At 43.0% G+C, this 23,170-nt stretch overlaps 1 protein-coding gene across 1 annotated transcript; it reads left to right on the top strand.

Moving 5' to 3' along the window:
* Positions 1 to 8,199: 8,199 nt before the first annotated feature.
* Positions 8,200 to 20,541, top strand: LOC115848520 (B-lymphocyte antigen CD20-like). The gene is made up of 7 exons (XM_030849299.2): positions 8,200 to 8,312; positions 14,429 to 14,591; positions 15,045 to 15,164; positions 16,332 to 16,388; positions 18,112 to 18,348; positions 19,323 to 19,424; positions 20,299 to 20,541. The coding sequence occupies exons 2-7, from the start codon at positions 14,445 to 14,447 to the stop codon at positions 20,539 to 20,541; spliced, it is 906 nt and encodes a 301-aa protein (XP_030705159.2). The 5' UTR covers positions 8,200 to 8,312; positions 14,429 to 14,444.
* Positions 20,542 to 23,170: the final 2,629 nt, after the last annotated feature.

Below are 23,170 nucleotides of genomic sequence, written 5' to 3'. Positions count from 1 at the left end.
TTGTGCACTGTTAGTAGGAAAGTAAATTAGTGCCACCACTATAGAAAACAGTATGGAGGTTGCTAAAAAAAAAATTAAAAATAGAACTACTGTATGATCTAGCAATTCCACTCTGGTATTTATCCAAAGTTAACTAAAACAGTAACTCAAGAAGTGTACCCCCATGTTCACTGCAGCATTATTTACAATAGCCAAGACATAGAAACAACCTAACTGTCCACTGATGGATGAATGCATAAAGAAAATATGATACACACACACACACACACACACACACACACACGAATATTATTCAGCCATGAAAAAGAAAGAAATCCTACCATTTGCAACAACATGGATGGACCTTGAGAACATTATGCTGAGTGAGATATGTCAGACATTGAAAGACAAATACTGTATGATATCGCTTATACATGGAATCCAAAGAAGTCAAATTTATAGAAACAGAGTAGAATGGTGTTTACCACGGGCTGGTGGGTGGGAGATTTGGGGGGACATTGGTCAAAGGGTATAAACTTCCATTTACAAGATGAATAAGTGCTGGAGATCTAATCACAGCATAGTGATTACTGTTAACACTACTGTATTACATACTCCAATGTTGTTAAGAGATTAGATTGTAAATGTTCTCATCACAAAAAAGAAATGATAATTATGTGATGTGACGAGTGGTGGCTAACAAACACTAAGGTGTGATATATAAATGCATCAAATCAACATGTTGTACACCTTCAACTTACACAATGTTATATGTCAACTATATCTCCATTTTTTAAAAAAAGTAAGTGAAAATGCAAGGCACAGAATGGGAGATAATCTCCTCAATACATGTATCTGACAGAGGACCCATATGCAGAATATATTAAGCACTCCAGAAAATAAATAATAAAAAGACCAAAAAATAAATGAGTAAGACCTGAAGAAGCAGTTCACAAAGAAAGACATACCAATAGCTAGTGGGCATGTAAGTATGTGCTCAACATTATTAATTACCAAAGAAATGCAAATTAAAATCACAATTAAGATACCACTGCACACACACCAGAATGACTTTAATTAAAAGAACTGGCAAAACCAAGTGCTGGCAGGAATGTGAAGCAAATGAAATTCTTATCCATTTTTGGCGGGAGTGTAAAATGGTTCAACCACCTTGGAAAATTATTTGGTAGCTTTTAACAAAATTAAGCATAGACCTATTTTATGTCTCAGAAATACACACAAGAATGTTCTTGGGAAATCTATTCATAGCAATTAAAAACTTGAAACAATTCAAATGTCTATCAGCAACACAGTGGCTGAACAAACTGTGACTATTCAAACAATAGGATACTGATGCATGCGGCAACATGGATGAAATTCAATCCATTATACTGAACAAGCAAATTCAGATACAAAAATTGACAGGCAAATTTAACAAATGGTGTTTGAAATCAGAATAGTGGTTCCCTCTAGAGGGGGTAGGGAGATTGACTAGGAAGAGACACTAGAGGACTTACTGAGGTGATGGAAATGTATGATATAGCTGATCTAGAAAGCAAAAAAGGGTAAAAAATATATACATTTACATTAAAAGTCTGGCATGATAAAAGAATTGGTAAACTATTTTTAAAGCAGACAACAGCAACGTTTTAATGTTTTTATATACAAAGAGAAAACAGAAGTGACAAAAAGTCAAGAACACAATGACAAAATAGGCGAAGATTATGAGGAAGGAACAGAAATGCAAATGTAACAGCCAAAGAAGGAGTGATGCTCAAATTCAATAGTAGGGAGGTGTCAAGTAAATTAACAATGGACTAGGATTTACATACACTTGATTGGCAAAAACTAAAGAGATATAAAAAATTACCACTGGCAGGGAAATGGTGAAAAGGATGCTCCTGTATTGTATATCAGTGGTAGAAATGTGAACTGTTACTACCTTTTTGAAAAGCAAGGAGACATTCACTTATATGAAAGATACACATAACTTTAACCCAGGTAGCCATCCCCACAGCAATTACATCACCTATAATATAAGGATATGGTGCAAGAATGCTTATTGCAGCATTGTTCAGAGTAGCAAAAACAAAAAACAGGCAAAAACACCCAAACAAAGAGCAGAAAAGAAGAGGAGAAAGAGGAAATAAATTCTTTCCTGTCACTAAAGAATAAATGAATTATGGTAACTACACCAAGAGATACTATGTGACTCTAAAATAAACAATTCTTCAACCTAGAGTCAAAACATGCAAATATGACTGCAGAACAGAATGTTAACCATATTCACCTTTACAAACCTTTGCCAGCAAAATACAAGTGTGTCCAGCCTCTGGGCTACTAAGGAGGTGTGCGTCCCTGTAGGCGCTCTTAGTTATCAAAATACAAAATATTTTAAAGGTCTTTAGTGGTAACAAAAAGAACACAAGAAGTTACTATTAGCGTCTTTTGATGTGTCTTCTTCTGTATTTTCCTCTTTTTCTGAGCCTGTAGTTTTCTCTTCTCCCCTTTTTCTTTCCTTTTCTATTTTTGCTCCTTTTTCGTGTTTCTTAATCTTCTTTCTTTCTCCTTCAACAGACCACTTTTTTTTTTTTTTTTTTTTTTGCGGTACGCGGGCCTCTCACTGTTGTGGCCTCTCCTGTTGCAGAGCACAGGCTCCGGACGCGCGGCTCAACGGCCATGGCTCATGGACCCAGACGCTCCGCGGCATGTGGGATCTTCCCGGACCGGGGCACGAACCCGTGTCCCCTGCATCGGCAGGAGGACTCTCAACCACTGCGCCACCAGGGAAGCCCAGACCACTTCTTTAATATTATTTCTTTGTATTGCATATATTTGTGAAATGGAGTATTTCCTACACGTAATTTAGAAAGTAGATGATTTTGTATAACGTTCTCTAGAAAATAACATGCTGTTCTATACTGTGCTCTGCTGTGCCACGCTGCACCATACTGTGCTAAAATAGCTGCATGCTCTCATGATCCTCCAGTCATTTGATTCCTAAGCATCAGATACACTTGAGACACGTGGAAGAGCTTTTCTTACCTGGGCACTGACTGCTACCTCATCATCATCAGAAATTACTATTATATTAGTATTACTGTACTAATACCATGACTCTTTTCTCTTCTTCTTCTGTTACAGGGAATTTTGATTAAGTTGATGGCCTTCAGCATTACTGAATTATTCATTTCCCTGTCTTTCTCAATTTTGAGGGGACCCGCTGACCGTGGTGATTGTGAGGAATGCTGTTGACTAGCGCTGTGAGAATAAACACGTGATATAATATTATTGAGAGATGAATTATGCTTGTTAGGAAAAGCCAGGAGGAACATAGAATCTTAAGGCCGGCGACTCCTTGAAGCAAAGGGGAGTGACTCAACGGAGTGGGGTCTGGGAACATTTTGGCTGATAAAACACATCCTGCCTCTTTGTAAGGCCATCTCCTCCTCTCCCCAAATCACATGGTCGCCTTGCTGTCACCTCCTTTGTTAGTCATGCATTCACTGAACAAAAGGACAGCAACGTAGGGTTGGTTGTCACGGTTTAAACAGAGAAATGAACCGGAACCCAGGGTGTGGCGAGACCAGGTCCAAGATGTCTCCTGCTGCTTTCTCCAAGAGACTCTACCTAGGGGTTCCTGCTCCACTGCTGTGTGGAAAGATGAGTCGGCTGGAAGAATGGCTTGGCCCACAGGTTCTACATGGATCAATGTTAGCCACTTATAACAACTAGAATCGTTAACAATAATTAGGGCAAATATTGGTGGAAGCCACTACAAGGTTCCAGTGCCACGCTAAGTGCTCATTTAATCTCACAAAAATCTAAGGGGCAAATTTGATTATTATACTCATTTTACAGGCGATGAAGCTGAAGCACAGAGAGGGTAAGTCACGTACCCAAGGTCACAACGTGTGCAATGGCAAAGTCATGGTATCAACAGGTGGTCTGGCTCCAGATCCCAAGGTCTTACTCTCTATACCAACATACCAATGTCTCTCCAACTTTTGGTCTCAGAACCCCTTGACACTCTGAAAAATTATTAGACTCATTACACATTAATACAAGTAACATTTTTACTAAAATAACTCTATTTTCCAAAATAAAAAAATTTAGTGTGGATAGTGGCACTGATATATAGTTTTGCAAATCTCTTTTTATTTTTAGGTTACTTGACACTCTTTTATTTTTTTAACTTTATTAAGTTGTAGTTTATTCACCAAAAAAACTGCACACTTTTCACGCGTGCATATGCCCCAGTACCATCACCATCACCAAGGTACTAAGCACATCCACCACCTCCAACATGTTCCTTGTGTTCTTTTGTGAGGCTCTGGTCTTGGTTTTTGGTAGAAAACACTTAACATGAGGTCTATGCTCTTAACCTATTTTCAAGTGCACAATTCTGTATTATTAACTATAAATACTCTGCTGTACAGCAGATCTCTAGAATTGACTCATCTTGTGTAACTTTACACCCACTGAAAAACAAATCCACATCTAATTTGACTGCACATTCAAGGGGAACTTTTAGGAGGCCCAGTGCACCGCACACCACCACATACCGATTAAATCAGAATGCGGTGAGAGCCGAACATCGGTAACTTGTGAAGGTTCCCAGGTGATTCCAATGCAGAGCAAAGCTTAGGAACCACTGCTTCACACTGGCTTAACAGAAGACAGCTGGATTCTCTGGGCTGCTTTTGCATTCAACCTGTCCTAGTGTCGCACGTTCTGCAGCCCGTGGAGAATACTGCTGTAAGCCCGTGCAAAGGGGAAAAAACCTTAGCATTATGATGAGAATTGTTCTGAGGTCACAGACCCCCTACAAGGGTCTCAAGAACTCCCGGAGATTCCCAGACCACCCTTTAAGAACAGCTGCCTGACGTTATACTGCCTTCCACTGACAGAATACCTGAGAAGTGTTAAGGATCTTACCTCTATCATCATCTCCGTTACTTGTCACGACCGCCCTCTGACAGAGGTATAACTAGCCCATGTCACAGACGTGACACTGAAGCTCAAAGTGGTTAACTTGTCTGAGGCCACAAAAGCGAGTATGATTTAGAACAAGGATGTGATTCAAGACCCCTGACTCCAAATCCTATTATCCTCTGCCTCTTTCGGCATAGAGAAAACTCAGCACACTCAAAGGATAACCTAGCAGGCTTTCATTTCTGCTACAAACTGGGAGGAGAAAGGCCTACAGTTGCATAAGTGAAGGCAGGGGATGGGGGGCAGTGGGGTTCCTATGAAAAATATCTGGCAGCCCAGGAAGGTTCTGACGGGTGGGGTTTGAGATATATTTAAGGGTGAGAGGCCTGGTCACCTAATGGTAAATAAGGGTTTTTAAGTCAGGCCTGGGTTTAAATGTTGGTTTTGCCATTTAAAGTAAAGTGACTTGAACAAGTTATTTAACCTTTGTGAGCCTTATATTCCTCCACTAAAATGTAATAACAACACTTACCTGATGCGTTTTCTGTGAGCCTTAAATGAAACATGTGAACTGATTCTGTGAATGTCTGGAACTTAAAAAACTGCTCAGAAAATGGTAGGTTTTCTTTTAAATTTATAACTGAAGTTTTCTTGCTTCCCAAACATCACTGTCACTTACTGTGTGACTTTGAGCCAGTCTCCCCCGAAGTTCCCACTGAACTTTGGTTTCCACAATTACAACACTGTAGGTGTTATATGGACAATGCCTGGCATGTAAGCAGATAGTCAACTACTGTTATTTTTTTAATGTAAAGTAGTCCCTCGGAACAGAAGGAAGGCCTCATAAACTACAAAGCTCTTAAATACTCGAAATTACATTTTCCTTAGTAGTAATTATTTTTTATAAAGACAACATTGGGACTTTCCAACTTAAAACCAAGTTCTATTTGCAAAAGGATCTTTATAGTTTCACCTCCGAGGGACCCTGCGTCTCCTTTACCAATTCTCTGAAACCAAAACCCTCTAACACCGAATGATTCTGGGTACCGATGCCTTGTCGAACAGTTGGGAACACACCATAATATTACTTTCTGATACTGGATAGCATTGTGATAGTCATCTGGATGGGAGAAAAAAACCACATCAGGACCACCGGCTCTCACAGCACCACAGAGAACATGGCAGTCAGAAAAACCAGTCCTGCTTTCCAGAGACGCACAGGACAAGGGCGGAATAGGGCAAGGACACAAACAATTACGACGTAGAATGTAGTTCTCATAAGAGTGGCAAAATGTCTCAAGGATAAAAAAGATGGGAGCGTTAGGAGGTGGGGGGAATAAAAGAAAGACAAATTCCTATGAGGCAAATATTAACTTAATAAAAGGTTAGTTAATAAACTTCGATGGAGACTTTAAGGAAGCAATGATCCTTTGGAAGCAGGAAAGCCACTAGACAATCACAAGAGGTTTAACCGAGAGAGAGAAATATTAGATGTGTAACAGACCTAATAAAATACGCTCAAACATTACAGTGGGGAAAAAAAGATGGAATAAATAAAGTCCTACTGAATCCAAATCCAGATCATAGGAGGATTTCAACACAAACACTGAAAGGTCAATTAATCCAAATTGGCAACAAGGTGAACGTTTATATAAATTCAAATTCAAGCTTATTACAGGAAGAATCACACATAAAGCCACCTACATCTGATCTCACTGTGGCAAACCAGAGTAGCAAACACCCCAAGACAGGCTTGGGGAAAAACACAGGGCCTACACAGAGATAAGGATGTGAAAAATCCGGTTGTGAAACCCCAATTCAACCCTCATTCATGCATGGCGTTTGCCAAGTTCTGACCTGCTCCCACAGTCACTGAAATGAAGGCACACTCCTCCAGCCACCCATAATCCAGGACTCAGACCTCCGGCCTCACAATCATCCACAACTCAGACCCTGTGTCATCAGCATCCCTACGCCACCAACCATTCAAGCACTTCAGCAGATATTCATAGACCCACGACCGGAACCTTAAATGGGTGGCGGATCTTATGTTTCCACTTCTCTTCTCTCTATAGCATTAATGAGAGGTGACCCCCTGGCTCCTACCTGTGTATACTTGATGGCAGCAAGTTCTCTATTCAAACGTTAGCCTGTTCCACTAACGAACTGCTCCAATGGTGGGTGGGGACATGGCATTTTTTTCTGTGTTGCCCCCAAATCAGCCTCTCCAGAATGACTTTTACCCATTGGTTCTAACCCTCTGATTCCAAACCATCTTAAAGAAAAGAGAGGCAGAGGGAGAAATAGAGAAGAGAGGAGAAGAGAGTGAGAGAGAAGATATGAACGAACCTCAGATTCAGCAACAGAGCTGCCATGTTTCAGCCCTTTAGACTAGGCAAACGATTACCTAACTACAGCCCTGGGTCGCTAACGAAATACATCAATGGATAAGAAGATTACCAAGTAAGAAAAATCCAAAATATGAACATAAAGGTTGTATATGGTAGCGCAGTGGATACAATACCTTTGGGCAAAACTTTCTTTGATGCGTCTCCCAAATGTTTACTCTCCTGGCCACCAGCTTCCTCCGTTTCCTCACCTGATCTAGCGCTGGGCTTGATGGCCACACAGCTCTGGCCCCGACTGAAAAGAGAGGGGACACTAGGGTACTAGACAGATGGAGGGAAAAGGTGGGTTTGTAGGTAAAAGTACTATTTCAATGTACATCCCCAAATATGGAAATCTTGCCTCAAGCTTCTGGGGACATGTTCCACAGCACCAAAAGATATTTTTAGGCCATTTCTACTAAATTCAACACGAGACATACACGGTCCCACTCGAACCCTAAGTGTGGGCAAATGAGGATGACATTTGCAGAGGATACACACAACACTTCCAAGGGTACAGGCTTAATGATTCTTCAATCTCTCTGCATGGATGCCTCCTTCCCACCCACCCATTCCTAAGAAAGTAACAGAAAAAGGTAAAAGTCCTAACAGCCCATCTTTGCAGAATTTCTAGAGCCCTTCGTGCCCTTGGGGACCCCCCATCCACACCTGCTTACAGGGTGGGGGCCTACATAGTTCTTCTAATTAAGGCAGCGTAAAGTACGCCCGGCAGTCCCCTGGGATCTTTTTCAAGAAGTGAAACCTCCTGGTAAGGCAGAAACTTTTTTGTATATCCTCTTCAGCTCTGATAAGTGTGTATTAAACTAAAGTAATTGGGGCAAAACCCAAGGTAGCAGAAGCCACTAATTTCCTGTCACCTGGTATCTATCAGCAATCCCAGGCCTGGTCCATCTCACTCGCCCGCTGTGTGCTCGAGAACCTAGCTGTCTAAGCGAACTCAGCCGCAAGCATCCACGTCAGCCCTTGAGCCTTAAGACCTTGGAGACTCAGGTAAGGAATCCATTTGCTTTGCTTAAGTGTCTAAAAGGGAGTGACAGAGAAGGCATAGGATGGTTTGGGAGACTGGAGATTCTTGGCTTTAATTCTAGGGCTTCCCTGGTCAGGTCTTCTGATAGTGTCATCATTTGAGGAAAGGCGATACCAAGGCCTGCTGTCCGTCCACCTACTACCTTAACCACTCACTCACTCTCTCTCTCTCTCTAGAATGACCCTGGCCCATCTACAAAAGTAGTAAATTGCCTCATGTAGATTAAAGCACGGTTACTACCTGCTGGGCTCAAACCTGAGCTCCGCCATCCACAAGCCCTATAACCTCAGGCAAGTTACTAAACCTCTATGCTCCTCGGTTTCCTCACCTATAAAGTGGGGGCAGTAGTAATACCCACTGCGTTATGAAGAATAAATGAGCTAAAATCCTGACGCTCTTAGAACAGCCTCGAACCAAATAAGAAAATAAACAGTCACGGCTGTAACGAAAATAACTCCACGCCTCTCGCTTTAAATGCTTTTGTCTCCAAGGCTATCCCACTACATGTGAATACCCCTAGATGTTGTTAAGCCTCTCAGGAGAACATTTTCTGGAGGGGATTGGTGGACACCAAATCGAGCACAAAACCCTGCCTCAAATCCATCACAGAAACCGAGAGAGAGAGTGGGCACTGGAGACTAGAGGAAGATCTGATGAAGGCCGACAAAGACGACCTCTAACCCTGCCGTCACGGTCTCCCGAAACCAGTTTATAACATTCCCTTCCCCTGTTTCCCATAACATGGCTTGATCGCACTGACTGACAGGTGAGATGAAATCAATCACCTTTTGGTCCGACATCCTGAGTGTCTGTAAACCTGTCCAGAGGAAGTAGTTCAGTTTAATGTTCAGTTTACCGTTCAGTTTACCATTTCTTGAGCTCATAGTATATAGGAAACAGGTTCCCTGCGTAATCCTAGTAAGACGTTCCCAAAAGGAATTTACACTCCATTAGAGGGACTAACAATATGACATGAGAAAGAGAACCCTTGGTGACAAGTAAGGAATGCAAAGAGCTGTGGGCTTTGAAGGAGAATTCCTGGCCAGGAAGAGCCTCCAGTGATGTGAATGTCTGATGGGCAGCGGCACTGAAAGTGAAGGGGGTGGGAGGAGAAGCATTTCAAAGTTGAGACGGTTCAAAGAAGAAAGCGGGAGAGGCATCCAGACCAGTGGCTCTGTGGGGAGTAGTGGGATGTGAGCTTAAGAAATTAGGTAGAGGCTGTGAGCGACCAGGTAAAGGGTTTTCCCCGGCAGGCAATGACAGATCAGAGATGAGTTCAAGTTCAGCGTCACTTCAGCAGGGATTTAAGGGAGTCTGATCTAGCTGCCTTGTGGAGGACGGGTTAGAAAAGAGAGAGACAGAAGGCAGAAAAGCAAGATTTCTGTGCTAAACCAGTAGAGGAAACGAGAGGAGAGGAAATGAGAATCAAACTCATGAGGTGACACTGGCACCTGCAAAATACGATACTTTACAGAGGTAGAAACTGCCTGACTTAGCTTCCATGTGGGAGATGAAGGAGCTGGAGCGGAATATGGCTCCAACTTTTTAAGCCTGGGTGACAGGGGTACAGATGTGAAGCCACCCGAGGGATGATGCCTGGCTTTGCAGCACGTTCTTTCTCTCGTGGAGCTTTTATGCCCCCACCTCGCAGCAGGCGGGGTCGTAGTGGCAGGCGGGATCTTGGTGGCCTGCAGGATCTTAGTTCCCCGACCAGGGATCAGATCTGTGCCCCCTGCAGTAGCAGCACAGAGTCTTAACCACTGGGATGCCCGGGAAGACCCTGCAGCACAGTCTTTGAAGAAGGAGGTTTCACCTGAGTGGCTCTGGCAGGAAGCAGCCGCGGAGTGTCGAGGAGTGAGTGTGTCGTGAGGAAGTGGAAGCAGAGAGGAAGCTTTTAAGACGCTGGGAGTATAGGACTGGGGAGACTGCGCAGTGGCTGGGACAGTCCTGGATTAAAGGAAGGGGTTTTGGGACTGGGGAGACACCACAGCACATTTTAATCGTAACAAAGGTTCCAGGGATGATAATTATTCTTTGAGCCTTTAGTAGTTTATAAATTGCAAATTATCTCATGTTCTCAAAACAAAACTTTGAATAGAGAGATCAGGTCACAACGGTAGCAAGCAACAGAGCTAGGACTAGCTCTTTCTGCTCAGTACTCCCCAAATATAGCAAGAGATTGAAGATGCAACCAATCTCATTGAAGGACTAACGACACAGTAGAAGGAGACAGGCTGTAGAGCAAAGGCAGAGGAAAAGGAAGTATTAAGAATGTTATTCCTCAGAGACAAGTGCACAGGAGGCCACAAGGGATGAAAATGCAAAACTATTTGAGCGGCAAAGGAGGAAGTGGAGGTAACAAAATCTGGGCAGCTTTGAACTTCTGAGTAAATGATGGAAGTATTAGACCTAAAGGTCATTATTCAAACCAAAGCCCATAAACGCTGTGAGATCTTCTTCAGTAGAAGGACATGGAAATAGTGGTGCCTTTTAAAAACCCAAGAAGATTTGCAGAAATTGCTGTAATAAAACAGGGCAGTGTCTGATAAACTGAGTCCTGATTTTAGTATAGTTCGGTGATAATAAAATCTTATGACCACATTTTGACCAATGTGATCAGTAACCACTACTAGTGTACCAACTAGTCTTTGAGCATAACTGTGTGGTGGAAAACACACAGTTGGGACAAACAGTCATGGTGAACAATTAAAGAAAAAAAATATATAGGGTAAGGCTACAGGACTCTACAATAACCTGATGAGTGTGTGGTCTAGTTTCACATATTCCCATAGAATAAAATGAATAAAATCTTTCATTACCCAGTCAGTCTACAATGACCTGGCATGCATATATATATACACACACACACACATATGCCAGAAAAAATGAAGTAGCACAGAGAAACAAGTATGTTTGTGTTTATAAACTATTTTACAGTGGTATGTGTTGAAGGCTTTGTAGAAATATAGTTGCCATAGTGAGACATCATCTTAAGAGAAATAAAATATTCCCCTCCAACGGTCATTACTGCCATTAGTCATGGCAGACAAAGCCCAAGGAGGACTTGTTTACACAAAAGGTTTATCTGACTAATAATATAGACACAGCCTTAGGCAGATGAAAAGTGAGGAGAAATGAAAACAATGGTAGTCCAATCATCTCCTTCTGTCCAGATAATTGATGACCTTTGCTTTATAAATTGTCCTCATTAAAAGGAGCCCTCTGGAGAGGAGTGTGGTAACCCTCAGCTCATTCCATACTTACCGTGGGAAAATTAATTAACCTCTCAGAACCCCCATTTCCACAACTGCAGAGAAAAAGAAACTTCCCACTTAGCAGGGAAGCTGTGGGAGCGTGGGAACTAACTAGTACAGAGCGGGCGCTCAGTGAACAACTCCAGCTGTGTGGTCCAGCCCGAGGTGCGGCAGAAAGAGCACGAGCCTCGGAGCCCTAGGGGCTGCCTTTCTGGTTCGGTTCCATCACTAAGTGCGAGGTCTTTAACTAGGCGTGTCTCATCCTTGGGCCACAGTCTCCTCATTTATCAAATGAACGGAATGGTTTCTGAGGTCTGACTGGCCCTAAAAACTCTGCCTGAATCCGTCTGTAAACACCTTAGTGGTCTATATTAAAATATTCCCTCCTGTTGGTGGTCTTGCGGGGTGGTTTGCGGTGCAAAGCGGATCCCTAAGAGCACACGACATCTGGTAATCTAGGGCTGGGGCAAAATCAGGTGTGAAGGACCCACAGCCTCCCCTCTTCCCCTTCAGCCATGGCCCAGACAGATACTCTGTTTTCAACCGATGTATAGTCATCCAAACCGCACATCTATTTGAAGGAAAAGGAGGAGATTCATAAGTGAAAGGCTGAATTCCTATTCCCCACGGGGGACAAAGCAGCCTGGTACCACAGATACCTTGTTGGCTAGGTCCAAGCCCTCATTTTAAATCTCTGATGGTTGTGTAACTTCGAACAAGTTACCTAACTTCTCGGTGCCCTTGTTACCCTTTCTACAAAACAGAGGCCACGATTCATCCCTCGTCTGCCCTGTGAGGCTCAGATGAGATGCCAGATGTGAAATGTCTTTGTTACTAGGAAGTGGGTACAGATGTGAGGCCTGGGAGACTCCCGGGCCCCTGTCTTCCAGCATACCTGCAGGTGCCCAGCCCTGCATGACTTTAGGAAGATAAGTAAGCTGGACAGACAGCTTTGGCCTCCAAGGCCCCTTACGTGACTTACAGTCAGTAAAGACAAGACCAAAATTGCGTCCCTAAAGAGAGATTTCCAGGTCCCAGGAAAGACCCAATAGAATTCATGTAAGTAATTGACATAAAGAAATGAATACTGAAGGCAATCACGTGATGAAGAAGGTAGAACAGTCTTAGAATGTTAGAGCTGGAAAGGGACATTCCTATTCAGAAACTGATCATCACGGAGGACGAATAGCATTTACTATTTCCTGCCTGTGTACTAGGCACTTTCACTTGCGGTAACTTATTTTTTTCTCACAACATGTCTCTGAAAGGGGTATTGTTCTCATTTTCAGATGGGAAAAGTAGAAACTACTGCTCCTAAAGGTAAAAATATTGAACAAGAACAAAAGCAGCTAATAATGATTCAGACATGGGTGCTTTTTTTTTTTTTTTTTTGCGGTACGCGGGCCTCTCACTGTTGTGGCCTCTCCCGTTGCGGAGCACAGGCTCCAGACGCGCAGGCTCAGCGGCCATGGCTCACGGGCCCAGCCGCTCCGCGGCATGTGGGATCTTCCCGGACCGGGGCATGAACCCGTGTCCCCTGCATCGGCAGGCGGACTCTCAACCACTGCGCCACCAGGGAAGCCCCAGACATGGATGTTTGCATACATTTACTTCTTCAATAATATTCATGAAGAAACTACTAAATCCAGGCATAATTTTAAATACTAAACAACAGAGAACACAAGGAATTTATATTCTAGTGGGGAGAGACTGACAGTAGACAAGCAAGCAAATACAGTAATTCCTCACAGGGATAAGTGCTACCAAATAAATAAAATGGGACGTTGTGAGAGATATGCATTGCGGATGGAGGGCTCAGGAAAGGCTTCTTTGAGAGGCTGACGTTTAAGCTATCCCTGAACGGAAAGAAACCAGCCATCACACACCATCAGCCCATTTAAGTCTCACAGCAACCCTATGAGATAAGAATGATTACTATCCCCATTTTACAGTTGAAGAAGTTGAGGCCCAGAGAGTTTAAAGAACTTACCCAGAGTTTCACAGCAAATAGAAGAATCATGATCTAAACCTAGGCAGTCTGATTCAGAGGCCACAGTCTCACACAGAACCTTCAAGAGCCTCCTTGAAGTGATTTACTCAAGGTGGCAGAGTTAGTGGGAGGAGGGAAGATTGACTCGGCCCCTCTCGACTCCAACAGTCTTCACCATCCTCCAGCATGGTGACTCTGGCCCATCCCAATGGACAAAAGCAGGTAAGCAAAGGGACAAGGACGAGCCCACACAAAACACATTTTCCAATATGAAAGCACAAGGAAAGCATCCAGAGATGACAGACACACAGAACACAGAGAATATGAGCGTGACGTTCTCGACAGAGAGAAAACACGTCCCAAATGTGTCTGTCAAGAATACTGGCAGGGGCTTCCCTGGTGGCGCAGTGGTTGAGAGTCCGCCTGCCAATGCAGGGGACACGGGTTCGTGCCCCGGTCCGGGAGGATCCCACGTGCCGCGGAGTGGCTGGGCCCGTGAGCCATGGCCGCTGAGCCTGCGCGTCCGGAGCCTGTGCTCCACAACGGGAGAGGCCACAACAGTGAGAGGCCCACATACCACACACAAAAAAAGAATACGGGCAGGGATCCCTGGGCCCATAAACCCTTGCATGAGATGCCCCCTCCAGATCCTGTCTTAGAACATGGCAGGAGGCCTTGCTTTAGATCCAAAGTCACTAGGAAGAGGCCATGTCTGCCATCAGTGACACCCACAGAGAGAATACAGAGGGAAGTATTCAGGTGCACGACACGAGATAAAAGACAGCCAAGAATCCTGTTCCCTCTCCCCTCATTTTATTATTTGTTTTATTTTTAGGACTTTTGAGGGTGAAATGACGACGCCCAGAAATTCCATGAGTGGAGCTTTCCCGGCAGGCCCTATTGCCATGCAGCCTGTTCAGAAACTAATTCCCAGGAGGGTGCCTTCAGTGGTGGGCGCCACACAGAGCTTCTTCATGAGGGAATCTAAGGCTTTGGGGGTAAGTCAGTTGCCCTCCACTCCACATCCTAGGGACTCTCTGGCCTACAGAAGCAGATGCTGTAGGCCAGGTACAAAATTCAATCCGACTGGAAAGTATTTGATCCCACCTGAGGTGATCTTTATGTCTGACACAGGGGGCCAGATCAGGGACGTACAGAGAGACTATCGTGGTGATCTTATGCCCCCACTTGATCTTGAGGCTTGCACAGTTAGGGGTCTCCCGTCCCAGGTCATCACCAGCATACCACATATACCTGCCTTGGAAATGCCCCAGGTGGTGGGGAAAACGAATCGGAACAAGACAAAGGTCTTGGCACCTTCACCGCTTGCTTTGGACATCTTACACAGCCCCATCCAGGTCAGGAACCAGGGCTTCCGGCCTCACTTTCGCTTTCTGACTTGACAATGACTTACTTCAGTTCATCCATCAGTGCCCCTATTCTCTCCCCAGGCTGTCCAGGTTATGAATGGGCTCTTCCACATTGCCCTGGGCGGCCTCCTGTTGCTTCACGCGGAGGTCTATGCACCCATCTGTGTAACTTTGTGGTACCCTCTCTGGGGAGGCATTATGGTGAGTAAAAACTAACAACCATTTGGGGAGTGATACAGACAAAAAGGTTAAAAAGCTCCACAGGAATAGACCAGATTATTTCTGTGTTGAGGAAAGCGCAGGAGCAGGGAACAGGTTATCTGGTTGACGTGATTTAGTGGAAAGAGAGGTGGACTGCACGGAGCATGAATCCCATGGTTGAGAGTCCGTGGTCATGCTTCATGGGAATTCAGAGAAAGCTGCCCTACACGGATCTACACAGGGAGGAAAGACTTCTCAAAGCAGGACCTCTCCAAAGTCAATGTCCAGCATGAAGGGGGCTGGGTACTAGGCGTTTGGACTGTAGAGCATGGTGTTTCAGAAAGCAAACTTCCTCCCACCTGGTCCTTCCCTACAATTCTCTTTAGTTACTATCTCACGTGGTGAAATTAGTCCCATCCCAAAGAAATCTCCCCTCACTTATCAGCAGAGCAGTACTCCTTATGGCTGTGTCACGTGCCTGTTTTCCAAGCTGGTAACCCTGTCTGGATGTGGTATGGGACGGTGATGTTTTCATCACCATTACCCCTTCATAGATGCCACTATGAAGACAGGTCCAGGATTGAAATTTTCAGCACAAGGAGAGATGGAGTCGTGAAAGAGTTTCCTCCATCTTAGAGCTTGGATAGTAGAAAAGGAAGATGAGCAATAATGGCCACTTCCTGTAGCAGCCCATGTTTGAATGAAGTCCCTACGGCATTCAGGCCAAGTACTTCTACATCAATTCACTCACCATTGCCATCAACGCCATTTAAAACACTGTGCACTCCAAAGAGCAATTCCCCAAATTACAAAAAGGAAAACTGAAAATAAAACGTTTAACTTCACAGTGTGAGTACTAATGGACATGGAAATGTGAATTCTGCCTCTGGTCTTACTATATTCCTAGTCACAGCTCCCCATCTGATTGAATAAAAGGCATGGACTGAATGGTATTGAGCCTGAATAAGGGAGAAATATGCTGAAAAATGAATAAATCCATTAAAAAGGACTGGATAGTTTAGTGAAAGTGGTTGAAAGTGTGGATAGCTTTTTTACAACCAGTTCTCAATGTTAAAAAGTGATCTCCTTCTCTGCCCCTCTCTCTCTCTCTGCTGCTTCTCCCATCTCGCCCCCGCCCTTCCCCACCCACCACCTCTCTTTTTACAGTATATCATTTCTGGATCACTCCTGGCAGCAGCGGAGAAAAACTCCATGAAGAGTTTGGCAAGTAATCGTATGTCCTTCTTTCCCACACATCAGAGAAGTAGCTATTTTCTCAGTTGAAAAGAAGGACCCTTGAAGACCTTTGGAGTTACAGTAGCACTGAGTTATCGCTCAATCCTAAGAAGCAAAAGATCCTCTATGATGCCGTTGTGATTTCTTTCATAAAAAACATGGAAATGAGATATTCATGGAAACAGAATTAAAGGCAGATCGTTGAAGAGCATGCTTATGGTCTTAGGAATGTGAGATGCTGTGTGAGACTGAGATCTCTTTGAAAATCTTGTCATTTCTCTCAGACCAGCATTTAGGAAAACTGTCTAATCAACGCTATGACTGACTCAAGTCCTAGTTAACCTTCAGCTGTAACCCTGGGCAAGTCAGTTTACCCCTATGTACCTCTGAGTTTTATTTTATTTTTTGCGGTACACGGGCCTCTCACTGTTGTGGCCTCTCCCGTTGCGGAGCACAGGCTCCGGATGCGCAGGCTCAGTGGCCATGGCTCACGGGCCCAGCCTCTCTGTGGCACGTGGGATCTTCCCAGACCAGGGCTCGAACCCGCGTCCCCTGCATCGGCAGGTGGACTCTCAACTACTGTGCCACCAGGGAAGCCCTGTACCTCTGAATTCTAACCTATAAAATGGAGATAATAGTCTTTGCTACCGTATGAAACTCTCCTGAGGATAAAATGGAGTAATATATATGAGGGTGCTTCAGACGCTATAAAGAGCTAGAGTGGTTTGTGCATATAACCCCTCAGGACACATTTACACCCAGAAAGAACCCCTGATTCTGTACAGGTCAAGAGCTCACCAGCAAGCTTCCTTCTTCAGCTTCTCTCCACTTACTAAGCTATCACTAATTTGAGTCGCTTCCGAAGTCAGTGGAGATGGAGGAGCTTGAGATGACTCCTGGCTAGAGGTGGTCTGACAAACTCAGCTTGGGGGGAAAGAAAAACTGTTTATGAAGATCAAGTTGTATTTATTCTCCAAATACAGTCAGTCCTACTGACTTGCCACCTGTAGGTCATACAACCAGGCATGAAATACGTGTGTCTTGAGATAATCGTCAACAACCCCACACCGTTATGGTACCTTCTGCACATACCTTCTTGTTCCGAACTCTTATCATCCCGGCAAGGTAGCACACTCACACTGACATCCTCTTACCTGTGCTGCCCGGAGACATCAGCCTTAATTGTATTTTGAAAGATGCTAGACTGGGGCTGACTGCAACCTGGGGCAAGAGGGAGGGAACAGGTGTTACCATTTGCTTGTTTCCACTTGATGGTGCAGACCTAGAGGGGTCTATGTGCTCTTTCCCTACCTATACCCACAATACCATCCTGCTTCACTGTGATCTAATCTGAATACTATTCATTTCATTTACTCAACAGTTGTGTCTTGAATGCCTACTAGTATTCTGGTGGCAGTGGCAGTGAAAGGAAGTACAAGGATTACTCCTAGGATGTTTTCTTGATGAACTGATTGGATGGTGGTGGCATAAATGAGATGGGGAAATCTGAGAAAGGGACAAGGTTCAGACATGAAGGTTTTCATTTTATAGTGACAAAGAGACTAAAAACAACTGAGAGAAATAGAACTTAGTATGATTTAGGTGTAGTGCCTTTCCGAGTCAGGGGAACGGGATCTGGAATTCCTTCCTAGCTTATATTCTTCAACTGGTAATTAAACTCAATTAATAAATCTTTATGTCTCTATTTCAGGTCAGAGGGAGAATAATAATGAACTCATTGAGCCTCTTTGCTGCTATTTCTGGAATAATTTTTTTGATCATGGACATATTTAATCTGACAATTTCCCACTTTTTTAAAATGGAGAGTCTGAACCTCACTAAGGCTCCCACACCATATATTAACATACACAACTGTGAACCAGCTAACCCCGCTGACAAAAACTCTCTAGCTATGCAATATTGTGACAGCATACGGTTTCTGTTCTTGGTAAGTGCGAAACTGGATTTATTTTCAGGGAGGAAGTATGGCATTTTTCTTATGACCATCAGCTCTAGATCCAGACTGTCTGTGTCTGCTGCTTACTGCCTATATGGCATTCAGCAAGAATTCTGATCACACTGTCTCATTTTCTGCAACTGTAAAATGGGGAAGGTGATAGTATTTATTACTGTTTATAGTATTTATAGGGCTGTTTTGAGGGATGAGTTAATACATGGAAAGCACTTAGAACAGTGTCTGGTACAAAGAAAGTGCTATTTAAGTGTTTGCTTTAAAATTTATTATTATTATATTATTAACAGAAAATTTATTATTATTATTATTGATTAAGATGAACACTGAAGAACCTAAGTTGTAATAAACATCATTTGCCTCAAGGAGTTTTTTTTTTTTTGCGGTACGCGGGCCTCTCACTGTTGTGGCCTCTCCCGTTGCGGAGCACAGGCTCCGGACGCGCAGGCTTAGCGGCCATGGCTCACGGGCCCAGCCGCTCCGCGGCATGTGGGATCCTCCCGGACCAGAGCACGAACCCGTGTCCCCTGCATCAGCAGGCGGACTCTCAACCACTGCGCCACCAGGGAAGCCCCCTCAAGGAGTTTTTAGTGTAGAGTTTGAAGGGGAAAAAAATGCATCTCCCAAGTGTGGAGAGATTTCCTTAGTGCGATACCAGACCACCTAAAGCTGGATACAGTTCAATTTGGGACTCAATAATTGTTCTCGCCTACACAGAATTGATTCTTCAACTAATTATTACTGCTTTACTTTCTGTCAGCAACGTACACTATCTGTTATGTGCCAGGAGTTGTGCTAAGGGTTAGGGTTATGCAGATACGAGCAGTTCTCACAGTCAGTCATTATTTCCCTAAAGAATTGATCTTTTAGTCCACAGTCACTTACTGCGCACCAGCCATATTCTTACATTTTCATTATTACCTTTTCACCCTCACTTTTCTGTTCTTCAGGGCATTTTTGCAGTGATGTTGCTCTTTGCCTTCCTCCAGAAACTTGTGACAGCTGGCACTGTTGAGAACGAATGGAAAAAAATATGCTCCAGACCCAAAGCTGTAAGTAGAAGCCATGCTGTTCACAAACTCCCTGTAGGAAAATCACATCTACAAAGAGTCATTTATGGAGAGTGTAATCTGATGAGCCTGGGAACATCACGAAAAGTGATCCTAGCATATTTCTGGAAAGCAGAAAATACCAGTAATGGAGAAAAGTGTCTTGAAATCTGAAATAGGTTTAAAGGTTAGACAGAGGATACAGTCCTATGCTATGTACATCCTCTTACTAACCTTTTTGCTGGACTTCAAGTCATCCCTCTTGACTTCAGAATTCCATACTTAATGCATAAAAACAGGATGGCTGAAGGCTGATTAAAGCCACTATTTCTTGCACCTCATTTCTCAGTATTCCCTTCTCCTCCCCTCTTTCCTTCTAATCCCTCTTCCAAAACAATAGGTTCAAAGAGGCTCCACAATTGGGAGACATAAATATCCCAGTGACAGGTCTATTATCAACTGCTTCAGAACCATAGGATGTTAGCTTTGGAAGAGAATTTAGAAATCATCATCAATTCCTTCATTTTGCAGATGAGGAAGACAGGGTTGGAGAGAGAAAGTTACTTTCCCAAGGTTATCGCCAATAAAGGCCAGTCAAAACTAAAATCTAAATTCCTCTATTATTGCAGTGTTATTTCCCAGACACTGTGCGATCATTCCAGGCAAAGTGGCAAGTGTCTGCTCGCCTTGGGGATAAGCCTTGATAAGTGATTTGATAAGGATCTGAGCAGCTGGGAAATCAATCCTGGTACTGGGAAGCATATAGAAAATAACATGAATAGCATAAAAACCAGGAGGCATTTGATATTCATACAGATTGTTGAGAAATGTGCCAGTGATGAAGGTCAAGAAAAGTTGGTTCAATTTTGTGTTCCAGAACGTAGTTCTCCTGTCAGCAGAAGAAAAAAAGGAACAGGCAATTGAAATAAAAGAAGAAGTGGTTGAGCAGATTGAAATATCTTCCCAACCAAAGAATGAAGAGGACACTGAAATTATTCCAGTCCAAGAAGAAGAAGAAGAAGAAGAAGAAGAAGAAGGAGAAGGAGAAACGGAAATAACATTTCCAGAACCTCCCCAAGATCAGGAAGCCTCACCATTAGAAAATGATAGTGTCCCTTAAACTAGTTTTTTTCTGTTTTGTTTTCTTTTTTTTTAGACATTAACATTCACAGCTTCCAAGAGACTTATTTACCCCCATTTCTGAAGGCACTCTGCATGCAGCCTCCATGTCGCTCTGGTCTTTGCATGGAGGGACCACAGCTCCCTTCGCCCCGTCCTCATTCAGAGGATGAACATAGGCCATTGTAGTAGACTGTATCATCATGTTTCTTGCTTAGGACAGCTTTCTTACGTTAAAAAACAATAGGCTGAATAAGGGCTTCAGAATGTGGTTTCTCACTGGTCTGTTCCTTGGATAAGGTGCAGTAGTAGTCACAGCGGTAGTAGTTCGCTTGTCTTTTCATTTTTTCCCTCCGCAATAGGGAGACTCTGCACCAGATGAAAAATGTAAGTGACTGCTCCATGCCGTCCCTAAGCTATCTTTAATTCCTTCCACATCTACATTTTTCGTGGAGTCTCTTTTGCACCACTGTTTTCAGGAAAGCAAAAAATAATAATGAGGTACAATAAAGATCCCATTCCATCTATCTTTATATGGGGCTGACACTGTGGCTTCCACACCCCACTGGGGCAGCTCTAAGTGGCCAGTCCTCACCCCTGTCTTTGTACAAACAGCACCGCTTACACATCTCCGTCTGTCTTAACTTCCCCTAACTCCTCTTCTAGGCTCTTGGTTGCACTGTCTACCTACTTTTAGCCTTTAGGCAAAGGAAGAAAGAATGATAGAAAAAGTGCCATGAGGAGTACCCAAATTACAAAGGATAATCAATACTTGTATTTGTAGAATATTTTCCAGTTCACAAAGTATTTTATCAAATAATTGCAATTGAGCTTCCATGATCAAGGAAAAAAAATCCCTATCCCTATTTTACAAATGTTCAAAGAGAAAATAAGTAAATAAATAAGTAAAGGTAATTTGTCAGTGGTCACAGCAAGTAATTTTGAGAGCCTGTTTCATACCTAGATCTTCTTATTCAAATGCTATGATGCTTGAAATAACCAAATTGCCTATCCAATGTCTACATAAACTACTAGAGCCAAGTCAACAGGTTTTATCAGCACCTGCTCTCTGACCAGCATGAAACAGGTGTTGAGAAACACACACAAGAGTCAGAAGTCAGGTTTTACCCCTTGGGGACAAAAAGACTTAGACATTCACAACCTTTGAAAAATCATTAATATACAATTAGCTGTCAGATTATAGAATGCAGACACTAAGTGCTATAGACATTCTGAGAAAGAAGATCATGCTTGAAAATAACATAATTACTTATGATGCCAAATCTCAGGGAATATTTACCCTATTTCTAGATTCTTTTTCATATTCAGAGACGTTACTACCCTACATAGAAAGAATGTTAAACTAGGAAGACGTCACTATAAGCTATCAGCTACATTTGAGCATTTGCTACATGCCGAGTGCTGCCAGGCTCTGGTAGGTACATAGACAATGTAATTTCCACTCTCAGTGCTATTTCCACTTTGACCACCAATGGAAGATATTTCCTGTGATTAGGAAAAAAAAAAGGAAGGGGGACATTTCTGTCTATGTCCTCGAAAATGGCTTTAAATGAATAAAACTGTATGTGTGTTCTCGTCTGCAGCAGATGATTCCAACATGGTGTTTCTCTAATCTTCTTTACTCTTGTAACATTTTGACCATGGGAGGCTCCAGCAGCCTTAAGCTCATATTCACATAATCCCAAATGGGTTTGAACTGTAAGATGTCAAGACATCGACTATTCACGTCAATATATTCTACCACACACACATATTCCCGTGGAAAATTTTCCTGGAACAGGTCATTAATAACACACTCCTTGCCGTCTGCGGTCCAGAATGTGACTGGAATATATGGTGGTAGACTAGGACCAGTGCCTGCCTTGGACTAGGGGAAAGGGAAGAGGTTGTGGCAATGGCAGACTCAAGGCAAAATTCAGTGAGAAAACCTTCAAAAGAGACAAGATCTTATTTCTATCTCATTTTCTCCACTTCTGAAATATATATGAGCATCCTTCTCCAAACTCATGGTTTCCTTAAGAATTTTAGTTTATTTTGTTCATTTTTATGATCTCAAATAGTTAGTTTTTTCTGACCTCACATTAACTCCTTATAACGAGACACCGCTGATGTCTACTCTTAAAAAAGAATGAAAATCCTTGCTATGACCTTCTCCCCAATTATCTCTTTGACAATTTGTTCATAGTAGGGTGACGGACCACCCCACTCTGCTCAGGACTGAGAGATTTCCTGGGATACAGGACTTTTAGTGCTAAAAACCAGATAGCCCGAGGCAAACCAGGATGGCTGATCACCTTAGTTCACAACAGTACATAATTTTACCTACTTGCAATCACTGCACAATGTAATCTTTTTATACTTAAATTTATACCATAAATATGTTTCTTTACTGGTATATAATTTTCTTAAGTATTATTTTTAGTTGCAACTGAGCACTTCATTGAATCAATATAGAATAAATTCACCCTTCCTCTATAATTGGATACTTAGTGTATTTCCTTTTTTTCTATTTTTTTTTGCAAATCACTTTCATAGCTGCAGAAACCATGAGCAAGGAAGAAACATATTTCCTGTTCTCATTATTCAAAATGTGGTTTCACACATTAGGC

The sequence above is a fragment of the Globicephala melas genome, chromosome 8, assembly GCF_963455315.2.
Source record: "Globicephala melas chromosome 8, mGloMel1.2, whole genome shotgun sequence".
NCBI lineage: Eukaryota > Metazoa > Chordata > Mammalia > Artiodactyla > Delphinidae > Globicephala > Globicephala melas.
This window is presented reverse-complemented; position numbering and strand designations above follow the sequence as displayed.